General features: G+C 46.2%; 1 protein-coding gene across 2 annotated transcripts; it reads left to right on the forward strand.

The window, feature by feature from the left end:
• Nucleotides 1–1,464: 1,464 nt before the first annotated feature.
• Nucleotides 1,465–11,533, forward strand: PFDN4 (prefoldin subunit 4). 2 transcript variants are annotated; one of them, XM_079126983.1, is made up of 4 exons: nt 1,465–1,657; nt 7,343–7,450; nt 8,252–8,392; nt 11,138–11,533. In XM_079126983.1, exons 1-4 carry the CDS (start codon nt 1,634–1,636, stop codon nt 11,267–11,269), a joined length of 405 nt encoding a protein of 134 aa, XP_078983109.1. In that variant the 5' UTR covers nt 1,465–1,633; the 3' UTR covers nt 11,270–11,533. The 2 variants fall into 2 exon arrangements, with proteins under 2 accessions (XP_078983109.1, XP_078983108.1); XM_079126982.1 differs by lacking the exon at nt 1,465–1,657 and adding an exon at nt 2,541–2,700.
• Nucleotides 11,534–11,832: the final 299 nt, after the last annotated feature.

Raw genomic sequence — 11,832 nt, forward strand, 5'->3', positions numbered from 1 at the left:
TTCTGTGAACTTTTCCAAGCCTGTGTTGCCAGCATCTTTCCCAGGTTAGTTAATCCCAATTCCTGGAAAATGTGTAAATCTACCTGAGCACATAAATTAACTACTCCCACTAAATTATGTAAAATAAAGATGATATTTTAATAATCCTATAATTTAGGGGATGTTCCAGTGCTGTCTACCCATCAGATAATGAAGACCACATCATCCAAGGAGATTGACTAGACCACCAGAAACCATCTTGAGATCACCAGCAGGTATCAGTCCCGCATAGCTTCCCACACCCACCCCTCACCAAGATTCTTTTAAAAGAAGAGCCAGGAACTCTTGAACGCATCTCTCACTCTTCAATATGTATCCCTTGCTTTATCCCCAAAGCTTCTCTCTATTGAGATTGTCACTTTTTTTTTTTTTGCATCTCCCTTGAATGTGAATGTGTATCTACTTTCCTAAATAAATCTGTCTATGCCACTGTGTTGAGATTCTTTTCTGGCCTGAGTAGAGCTCCCCCTTCTCTCTGGAAACTTCTCTGACCCTTCTCCAGACACCTCTTTACTGGGATAGTTCCTTATTCCTTAAGCCTTGTACTTAGAGCCTTACACCTGCCACTTCTACCCAAGGTGTCCCTGTTTGCTACTGAGGTCAGGCTATGGGATCAGCCATGGGTGAGTAACCTATTCAGATGGAAGGGGCCAGTCTTGGAATGGGAGGAGGGAAGTGAGAGTGTTCCCCATTTTTCCTGACTGGACCTTCCTGAGTCATGCATAAAACGACCTTTTAGAGGACAGTCCCCAAAGACAAAGTCACTGACTGTGCTTGAGTCCAGCGTGGTGCTGTTGGCTGTCCTGCCTTCCCTGAGCGCCTGCCCAGCCTTCTGCTTCCCGCGACTGCACTCCATAACGAAGCAGCAGCATCTAAGCCTTTGCCTTGGCTCTGCTCTCAAAGACCCAGGCTAGGCTGGCTTCTGACCACTGTCACCCTTCTCCCCAGGACACTTTGCAGCCTCTACACATCCGAAATGGATGCTGCCATCTAAAAAGACAGCACTAATAGTAGCCATAGAGGGAGGTGGTAGTAACGCCGAGCCGGCAGCAGTTCCTGTCTTGAAAGCTAGAATTCTGGGCAGAGGAATTTCAGAAGCGTCCGGGCTGAACTGAGAACACAACAACGAATCGGAGGCACAAGTGTAAGTGTGCAGGAACTGTTCGCCGGTATTGCTGAATAAATTACAGGGGCGCCGCCTCCTCTGCGCTCTCTGGATTTCCCTCTCGCCAAGGCCGATGGTCCCCAGCTCCTTTTTAGGTGATGAACAGGAACCTGCACCGCCCAGCGACCCAGTCCCAAGCGCCCCCTGCTGCCCGCAGCCGGCGTGCGCGGCCGTGCGCCACGCCCCCGTTCATGTCAGCCCACAGGGCGTCGCCTGGCCCTTTAATTGGCATGTACCAAGTCCTTCCAGGGTGCTTCTCGCCCTGAGCCCCAGCTGTGGGGAGTTGTGGGTCAGGGATCCTATAGGAAGGAATGTAGAAACGGCCTCCTACTTCAGGCCGCGCTCCGGGCCGGCAGCGAGTGAGCGCGGGCGCGGGGAGACTCGCTCCTCGGCCGCGCTCCCCGCCGCGCCGGTTGGTGCGGCCCCAAGATGGCGGCCACCATGAAGAAGGCGGTGAGTGCGGCGCTGGGGCGGAGGGCGGCCGGCGCGGCCGGGGCGGGCTGGGGCGCGGGGCGCCGCTCAGGGCGCGGCCCTGCGGGCGCCCGGGGCACCCGGGCCGCCGGCCGGGACCCTCGGAGCCCTGGGCCGCCTCCGCCCGGGGACCGCGGCCCGACCTGGCTCCGGGCGCGGGAAGCCCGAGGCCCGTTGGCTGCGGCGGGGTGTGCGCGTGCCCGCGGTGGGCTCCGCAGGCCTCGGGCGGCTGCGGGGACCGTGTGCCCGCGGGGAAGCGGAGGCCGGGCGAGGCAGGCCGCGGGGCCCCGGCGCGGGAGAGCAGAGCGGGCAGTGCACCGTGGACCGCCCGAGCCCCGGGAGCGGGAGAGCAGAGCGGGCCGTGCACCGTGGACGGCCCGAGCCCCGGGAACCGGAGAGCAGAGCGGGCCGTGCACCGTGGACGGCCCGAGCCCCGGGAACCGGAGAGCAGAGCGGGCAGTGCACCGTGGACGGCCCGAGCCCCGGGAACCGGAGAGCAGAGCGGGCAGTGCACCGTGTACCGCCCGAGCCCCGGGAGCGGGAGAGCAGAGCGGGCCGTGCACCGTGGACCGCCCGAGCCCCGGGAACCGGAGAGCAGAGCGGGCAGTGCACCGTGGACCGCCCGAGCCCCGGGAGCGGGAGAGCAGAGCGGGCCGTGCACCGTGGACGGCCCGAGCCCCGGGAACCGGAGAGCAGAGCGGGCTGTGCACCGTGGACGGCCCGAGCCCCGGGAACCGGAGAGCAGAGCGGGCAGTGCACCGTGTACCGCCCGAGCCCCGGGAGCGGGAGAGCAGAGCGGGCCGTGCACCGTGGACGGCCCGAGCCCCGGGAACCGGAGAGCAGAGCGGGCTGTGCACCGTGGACGGCCCGAGCCCCGGGAACCGGAGAGCAGAGCGGGCAGTGCACCGTGTACCGCCCGAGCCCCGGGAGCGGGAGAGCAGAGCGGGCCGTGCACCGTGGACGGCCTGAGCCCCGGGAGCGGGAGAGCAGAGCGGGCCGTGCACCGTGGACCTGCGCCCTGCAAGGTGAAGTCGTAGGGTCTATTGAGGATGGGGTGTTGGGGCCCAGCGCCAGCGCATCTGTCATCTGTGTTCCACGTGCGACTTAGGATGGGTACACCTGGACGCAGAGCAGGCGCTACTCGCGGGGTGACCCTACTGCTCCAAAGCAGAGCTGGAGCTCAGACTCAGAATCGGTCGTTTTGTTTCCCCACAGCCCATCTTCTAAATATGTATTTTATTTAAAAATTATACAGGGTATTGTGCGTATTTTACAGGGCACAGTGTGACATTTCATCACACTTTTTCTTTTTTTTACTGGAAAGCAAGCTAAACTTCCATTTGGGATTTATAACCCGCAAGTCTTCCCAGATGCTTACAGATATCTAGATAGGAGGAAAAGGAAATTGGGGTGGGGGAGAGGGAGTAATAACGGCTAATAAACATTGATGCTTTATTGTGTGCTAGGCACAGTTCTCAGCACATTGCATTTATTTATTTTGGTTCACTACTGTTGGGAGATACTGTTTTTATCCCTATTTCACAGATGAGGAAACGGAAGTACAGAGGCAAAAGCTAGGATTTATAAACATTTTCTTATTCCAGAATCTTTTTAACTGTGAAGGGCATCTCTGATGAGAATCCCCTAACTGAAGGGATTTGTTTTCATTCCACTTTTAAAACCACCTTTAAAATGTGCTTCTTTGCTCTCCTACTGTCTAGTACCACGTAGTCTATGCCTCCTGTGCATGCTGTGGGCTGACCAGCCATGCCCACTTGCCCAAGATTGAGGGAGAGCTAAACCTGGCAGTCAAAGGCATTGCTCACCCTGTGGTCTGTCACTTGTAAATTCATGTTTAGGAACAGTAAGGTCTGGGACCCCTGAGATTCAGGCAGGTACAAAGCTAGGAGGTTCCTTTCCCCTTTGTTTTGTTAAGTTGGGTCCTCCCTGGTCAGGCCTTTAATTCCTTGGAAGACACTGGTTGTGGTTCACCCTGTTGTACCGATGTGGAAACCAGTGCAGAGACGGTGAATTTTGAGGAAGTGGAGGAAGAATGATTTGAACTGTGGGCAGATTACCAACCTTTTCCCCCTTTCATTCATCGAATAATTTTTTTGAGTGTGTGATATGACACAGCCTCAATTTTAAATGATGTAGATAACCATGTGGGCCATAATGAAGTTCTCATCCCCCTGTCCTCCTAGCAGGGTGGAACTCACGCCCTTGGGGAGAGGTAGGTCACACGGGAAGCTGAACTTTCCAACTCTGGTGGGAGGTGTGAAGGGAAAGGGCTTGCGAGGTGAAGGCTAGAATTAGGGAGATCAGAGCAGGCAGTGAAACATGCAGACGATGAAGACGTCCGCCCTAAACTGTTCATTCTCACCATCATGTGCAGCACCAGCGAGCTTCATCTTGTTCATCTTGTCTTTTCCCACCCGCCCACGCCCAGAACGGAAGTTGGCAGGTGTTATGAGGGTGGGGTTGAGGCTCTTGTCACAGTGCCTGGCACATACGAAACACTAAATAATTGCTAAATGCATGACTGTGTGCTTGAGAGGTGAATAAAAATCCAAAGCAAAATCAGAGGTTTGGTAGATACTTTTAAAAAAATTAAAAAAAGCAGACTGAAACTGGCCAGTTTCCTTCTGGGGACCCAGCTGTCAGTCCTCAAACTCGGTGTAGGGCATGCTGGACCAGGTTCACTTCCTCCTAGAATCCCCTAAGATGTCAATTCTTGAGGAAGCCCAGAGAATTTCAATTTTCCCTAGAATCCTGGGCAGTCATATTTCTCATAGGCGCAGCGGAATTTCCTTCTACATCTGCATGTGTTCTTTGTAGTGAGTCTGGATAAACACTATTCAGGAGGTAAAGTGCTTAGCTATCATTTATTGAACAGTGACTGCATCCTCTGTCCCTGTGCTCAGTACTCATTTGATCACCGCTGTAAGGAGAACTAGCCTCTCATTTAAAAGATGACAAATCTGAGGTGGTGCCAGAGAATTGAGTAATTTACCTAAAGTTCCTGCTTGGGTAGATGGGCGTCCACGGTGACTTTCCACCACTCTGCTGCTTTGCGTACCAGAATATAGCAACACTGGCAGTGACTACATCCGGCTTCTCTTAAGGAAGGTGTTCCTGACCTTTTGGGATTGTGGATCCCTTTGAAAATCTGTGAAAGCTACCAAGACCACTTAGAAGAAGTGCGCACATATGCTACAGATTCAAGGAGTAGATCAACCTCTCAATGTTTGTGAAACCCAAATTAAGAATTATTCTCTGAGCCCGGCACAGTGGCACACTCCTATGATCCCAGCAGCTTGGGAGGCTGAGGCAGGAGGGTCATGAGTTCAAAGCCAGCCTCAGCAACCTTAGACCCTGTCTTCGAATAAAAAATAAAAATGGGCTGGGCTGGAGTGTGGCTCAATGGTTCAGCACCCATGGGTTCAGTCCCTGGAACCCCAAAAAAGAATTGCCCTTTCTGCCAAAATGCAGGTTCAGGAAATAGAAGTATTCTAGAATAGCAGTGTACAACAGAAGCCACTGCTCTTGGCCATTGAAGCTGGTGACTTACCCCTGCTGTGAACCACCCCACAGGACAGGGTGCAGTAGCGGTGGTACCCGTTTGACTCACACCAGTTGCAGGCCTGAACCCTGGTGGGAGAGCCCCTGCTAGGAGTTGGGCACAGGTCCAGTTGCTTGCTGGTGGTGGCCTTTGGTGGGGCTGCAGCAGGAAGAGCGGTAGCCAAGTTCTCTGCGGCACTCACTCTCTTAAGTGCTCCGAAGCCCACGTGCACCTGGATATTTGAGTCTGATCCAGAATGGTTTAGATTCAAATTCAGAAACAATTAGTTTTACTTGTGTCAGGCAACTCTCCTAAGTACTTTTACATGAATTACCCTTTAAAAATCCTCATGATAGCAAACACAGCTCTAAATACATACTGAGGGTTTTTGGAGCTTAGTATTTAACTAAAATGGCATAAACTTTGCAGGCAAGGAGGAGCTCTAGAATTCTCCGTTTTCTCTTCTCTCAGGGAATCAGTAGTTCTTATATGGGCAGAATTACTTGAATGCCAAGATACCTGCATACAGGTGTTCCTGTGGCTTCTTTAGTATAGCTCTCTGTTTCCCAACTTCATAAACAACATGTGGGATTGAACGCTCAAAGCTAGCATATCATGACCTAAGGGACTTTTCAGGACGAGCTTTGGGTCTGGTGATCGGCCCTATGCATGTGAAATGGCTTATTGGGAACATCCTAATGAAAGGGAGGTGGCTACCTTTATATTCTGGCTACTGAGATGTCTTGCTTGAGACTACAGGTTGACTTTCAAGTACCGGAGAAATAAAAGTCCATATATCTTATGTCACGGGTCATAAGAGACAAGGTAAAGGATGGAGGATATTGTGAACTCATTTCTGTCATTGGCAAAAAAGCTGGTAATCCTTATTGGAGTTGCATTTATTATATAGTTATGATAAATTATGTGTGTTAACAGATATGATAATGTAGCTTCAGTAACAACTATTTTTATACCGTGTATCTTTAGTCTTTTATAATAAGAGCACCTGTTTTATAAATGAGGGGAAGCCCTAAGGAGAGTCTGGTATTTAATTTTTTTTTTTTTTTTTTTTTAATATGTAGAGCCCACTTGAGAACCTGATGAAATCCAGGAACTTACTGCTACCTTTTCTAAGGATGCACAAACCCATGGGCACATGTACACACGTGTACACTTTTACATTCCATTTCTTAGAACTCACAGACCTGGCTGTGGACTCTTGGGGCCAAGTTGAAATCTGGCTCCTTTCTTTGCTGCCTGTATGCCTTTGGGCAAATTATTTAAACTCTGCCACACTTTTTCCACCTGTAAAATAGCAGCATGATCCCCTTATTGAGACTGGTGGGAGAACTAGTAGAGATGAGCAAACGCTTAGAAAGTTTTCGGTGTATAGTAGAGCTCTGTCAGTGTTAGCTGTTAGCTCTAGGACTTCATGCTTTATATCATGCAGGCGTTCTTTATGTGCAGATTTAATCACATTACATGCTAAATTTTTTAATATTAATCTTGTGGATTTTCATCATTTTATAAACATTTAATGTTTATCATTTTATAGTGATTTGTGCCTTAAGACATGTAAACAAGCTTTATGTTATAATAAATATAATTTTTATTATGTATGGAGTATAACCACTGAATATCCGTTTGACTAAAAACTATACACTCGAGTATCATATTTATGATCTTCACAATATGCTTACATTAGTTTTAACTGCATGGGGGGAAATCTAATATGAGGCATTTATAAGCATTATTTGATCAGATACTTTTTGCTCCCTGGGTTATCTTGATGAAAGAATGTTCTGCCTTGGGCAATTCTGCTCTTGGACCAAGATTAGCTGTTTCTTTTTTCTGATTTACTAATTGTTGTTTATATTGGAATGTCTGTGTAATGTAGGAATTATTTTCTAGGATGTTAGAAAAAATTACAGATTTATGAACAAATCTTAAGCTCATGGGGCAAAAGTTAACTAAGGCATTTGTGATATTCTACACCTTTTATGATTCTGGACTCATTAGGATAGTTTATTAAGTTATTTTAGTGCAAACAGCTAACCTAATACTTCTCCATTAAAATTCTACAAAGAATTAAAAACCTTTTTCAGGCTGCAGAAGATGTCAATGTTACTTTTGAAGACCAGCAGAAGATAAACAAATTTGCCCGGAATACGAGTAGAATCACAGAGCTAAAGGAAGAAATAGAAGTAAAAAAGGTATTGGACATATTTCTCTTATTTCAGAAAAATAAAAGTTGTTTATATGCTAGCTTTTTAAAATTGAACTCCGTGAAGTGTATCTCGGGGGCTCTCGTTGATGACACAGTGCACTCTAAGTAGAAAGTCTTTTTTTAAGGAATGTGAGGGCAGATTTGGTGAGGGCCCTGAGTCTAGGCTGAGCGTTCAGAAGCAGGTTCTAGAACCACATCTGAGGGAACTTGACCAGGGGTGCAACTGCTCTTTCTCCACTGACCCCAGAGCCAGCAGCCTCCGTGGTGAGGAGGCTGCCCCTGCAGACCTCAGAGCCCCAAGCTATAGCTGCAGCCCCGGGTCCTGGAGGCCTGTGCCCCCCAGCCTCTCTGGCAGCTTTCCCAAAATGCTCCCCAGTTCATGTGCATTTGATTGGTGGAAAGTAAACTATTATTTTCTTTCACCCCATCTCACCAAGCAAGGCTGAGAAAGGTAGGTTTGTTTCCTGGTTTTTTGTTTGGTTCTTGTGGGAAGGCAGGCTTCATCAGTGGGAAATTGTTAAAGTAGAAATGTGGAGCGATCACAGATACCGGCAGTCCACCTAACAGTGCTTATAGCTGTCTGGAAACATCCAGAGGACAACGTGTTAGCTCCTAACTGATTCCATGTGCAGTGTCACCTAAGGGTGAGAATTCAGTCTGCTTTAGTGTGGTGATACCTTTGTGAAAGAGCACCTCAAAAAGTTGGCGTCCCCATATTAAACCTGGCTCTTAGTTCTGTCAGGGAAATTTGAAGACGTTTTCATTGGTGTTTACTTTGCATTCATAGAAACAACTCCAAAATTTAGAAGATGCCTGTGATGACATCATGCTTGCAGATGATGACTGCTTAATGATACCTTATCAAATTGGGGATGTTTTCATTAGCCATTCTCAAGAGGAAACACAGGAAATGTTAGAGGAAGCAAAGGTATGTGGAAGTCTTTCCTGCGCAATAAAGTCTTGTTCTTGAATAGGACTTGAATTACTCTAGAGAACGTGTGATGATGGGCGGAGGGAAGTCATGGATCCCGAGTTAGGCTAGTGGTTTGTCCCAGCGTCCCAGCCAGGCTCTGAATGCTTTGCCAGCATAATCTCACTTAATCTTAGTGATGATCCATTTTTGTCCCAGTTTGAAATGAGAAATAGAGGCTTAGAGAGGCTTTGGGGTGTATTCATGGAGATATGTAAACAGTGGTCTTCTGACGCTGCAGTCTTCTTCTAACTAAAAATACTTAAAAAGTACAGCATATTAGAAAGAAGAAAAGAAGATTCCCTGTGATCCCACTATTTGAGATGAGCATCCATGGGGAATGTTTTCATGGGTTTCCTTCACGTTCTTCCCCTTATTCTCTGTATAGTTTGCTCCACACTTTGTTTAATGTTATTTATCTAGCACATGTTCTTTGGGAACCTTCTTGGGCTCAGGCAGACTTATGTCATTTTCTATGGCTTGTTTACTGTCCTCTTTAATACTGTGTAGTTGGACATTGATTTAGCTCACCACTATTATTAACATCAACTTGTCTCTGGTATTTTGTGATAGTCACGTCACAGTGAGCATTCTTATACATAAATCTTTGTTTACTTTAAGAAAATTGTTTTGAGGAAATGATCAGAGAGGTGTAATTACTGGGTCAGAGTGTGGATTCTTTAACACTGCTTGAGACACGTGATGCACTGTGTGCAGTTACTATTTCGCACGACCTTGGCTGTCTATGAGAGATGGCCACAGAGCGCCTGTGTGAGAAGCCAAGGGCATTCAGACATTTCCTTAACTTTTCCTTTATTAACTTGAATATTACTTAAATAGATAATCTTCCTTATTCAAATGTATAAAACAGCAAAACTGCCCATGCATCAAACCCATACCCAATAAGCCTGTGAAACAAGATGGGTAAATGGTTCCCTGGCTGTGCTCCGGTGAGACTGTATAGGACCGAGCTTCAGGCTGGATTTAGCCTGTGGGCTGCCATTTACCCACCCCGTCCTAGAGCAGAGGGTTTCAAGGAAGGGTGATATGATTGGACTTGTAATTTTAAAATAATTTTCTAGTCTTATTTTACTGATTAGATTTTCTGATATAAAAATTTTATCTCTTCCAATAGTGACATGTCTTGTTTCTGATTCTCTGTGTTTGCACGTGTGTTTGTGTGTGTTACTGGAGATCAAATCCAGGGGCATTTTATCACTGAGTGTTTTAGCTGTTTCCCTGCTGTAACTTAAATGGTCTGACCAGCACACTTAGAGAGGAGGAAAGGTTTATTTGAGAGCTCATTCAGAGGTCTCAGTCCATACAAGGCTGCCTCCATTCCTTAGGGCTTGAGGTGAGGCTGAACATCATGGCAGAAGAGTGTGGCAGAGGGAAGCAACTGGCATTATCAGGAAGCAGAGAGAGACTCCACTCGCCAGATACAAATATATACTCAAAACCAAGCTCAGTTCCCACCTCCTTCAGCCGCACCCACCACTTCAGTTACCACACAGTGAATCCCTGTCAGGGTATTAAATCACTGATCGGGTTAAGACTCTTACAACCCAATCATTTGTCCTCTGAACCTTCTTGCATTGTCTCACGTTAGCTTTTGGGGACACCTCATATCTAAACCATAACACTGAGCTGTAGCCCAGTCCGTTTTATTTTGAGTGGGTCTCCCCAAGTTCCAAGGCTGGTCTCAAACTTGTGATACTCCTGCTGCAACCTCCCAGGTGGCTGGAATTATGGGCATGGCCCCTAGGCTATTTCTCTTTTTTGTCTTGTATTAGTGGCTCTCAAACTTTTAGCAGGCATTAGAATTAGAATCTCCCATGGACTTGTTAAAAATCCATGTTGGGGCTGGGGTTGTAGCTCCCTTGTAGAGTGCTTGCTTAGCTGGGTTTGATCCTTAGCACCATATAAAGATAAATAAATGTGTTGTGTTCATCTACAACTAAAATATTCATATATATATGTATAATCCATATACATATATACTTGATGTTGGGCCCAACATAAGGAAGTTCTAATTCTTGAGATCTGGGGTGAGGCCCTAGAATTTGTATTTTTAATAATTACAGGTGATTTTTTCCCCAATACTCGCTAGAGGGCCATAGTTGAGAACCACTGGTTAGACTTCTAAAAGAATAACATTGCCTTACCAAGTGTTCTTTGTTCCTGATGCCAACATGTTAATGAGTGCCATCTTTGTGGGCAAAATGGCTGTGACTTGCTACCCTCTTCCAAAAGTTAGCTCCAGAGGCCTCATGATGACAACTGCCAGATTTTGACCAGAGGCTGTTATTCTTAACTTTTGTTGGTTTTGTGTGTTTTTATCATTTCTTCATTGTAGTTACTTTTGTGGGGGGTTGGGACAGGCTGTGTCAGAAGGCAGGTTCATGGTAAACTGTTTACAGAAGTCTCTGTATGTGGTTCTTTCTGTATTAGGTTATGGCAATTTAAGAATTAATTTTCTTTCAGCTGCGACGGTTTTTAGACTAGTAAAAACTGAGAAACAGTCATGATTTATTCTGTGATTAAGTATGGGCCTGAATTAGACTCAGACCTAATTATCAGCTAATGCCTATCCAAGTTTAGAAAGTTCTTGACCTGAAATTCTTTCCAAATATTATTTCAGACACAGATGCTTTGAAACCAACCAACTGAATAGAATTAATTAACTTTTTTTTTTTCCCCCAGAAAAATTTGCAAGAAGAAATTGACGCCTTAGAATCCAGAGTGGAATCAATTCAGCGGGTGTTAGCAGATTTGAAAGTTCAGTTATATGCAAAATTTGGCAGCAACATAAACCTTGAAGCTGATGAAAGTTAAACATTTTATAATACTTTTTTTTATTTGTTTAATAAACTTGAATATTGTTTAAAATGATAATTTCCCTTCTTCAAATGACATGGAAAGGAAAACTTTCTCTTAAAATTTTTCATTTATTTAATGGAAACTTGCCTACGTTCACATGTCTTGCTTATTTATTTTATATTTTTGAAAAATACAGTATTCATCTATGTATTTTGCATAACTGTTATATCAAGTTTAGGGGCTTTACGTCATGTTATTAAAATCAGTTAAGCAATCGTCTATGCTTCTATATTATTTAGAATACCTGTTGCAGTTTCATAAATTCAAGCCATGTCCTGTTTTTGTGTCTGGTATCAGTTGCTGTGTGAGGGTGGTGCAAACCGCAGAAAGATGTACAGTCTCGCACGTGCCTGCTCAGCTCACAACAAAAGCTTTGTCATTTGCTGAAAACAAGTGTCATAAATATATGTAATAGACATAGTTCAACAAATATTGAATATATTTTTTACCTATCATTGTCATAGATGTCCGTAAATGAATGGGTAGTCTCCAGACATGTTGAGGCATGTCGAGCTTTT

The sequence above is a fragment of the Sciurus vulgaris genome (genome assembly GCF_902686455.1).
Source record: "Sciurus vulgaris genome assembly, chromosome: 2".
Taxonomy (NCBI): Eukaryota; Metazoa; Chordata; class Mammalia; order Rodentia; family Sciuridae; genus Sciurus; species Sciurus vulgaris.

Bases quoted from the DNA above. Each gene is read 5' to 3' on its own strand.
- PFDN4 (XM_079126983.1), top strand. From the start codon at position 1,634: ATGGCGGCCACCATGAAGAAGGCG. The intron at 7,451-8,251 runs GTATTGGACATA...TTGCATTCATAG, and splicing joins AAGAAATAGAAGTAAAAAAG to AAACAACTCCAAAATTTAGA. The intron at 8,393-11,137 runs GTATGTGGAAGT...TTTTTCCCCCAG, and splicing joins AAATGTTAGAGGAAGCAAAG to AAAAATTTGCAAGAAGAAAT.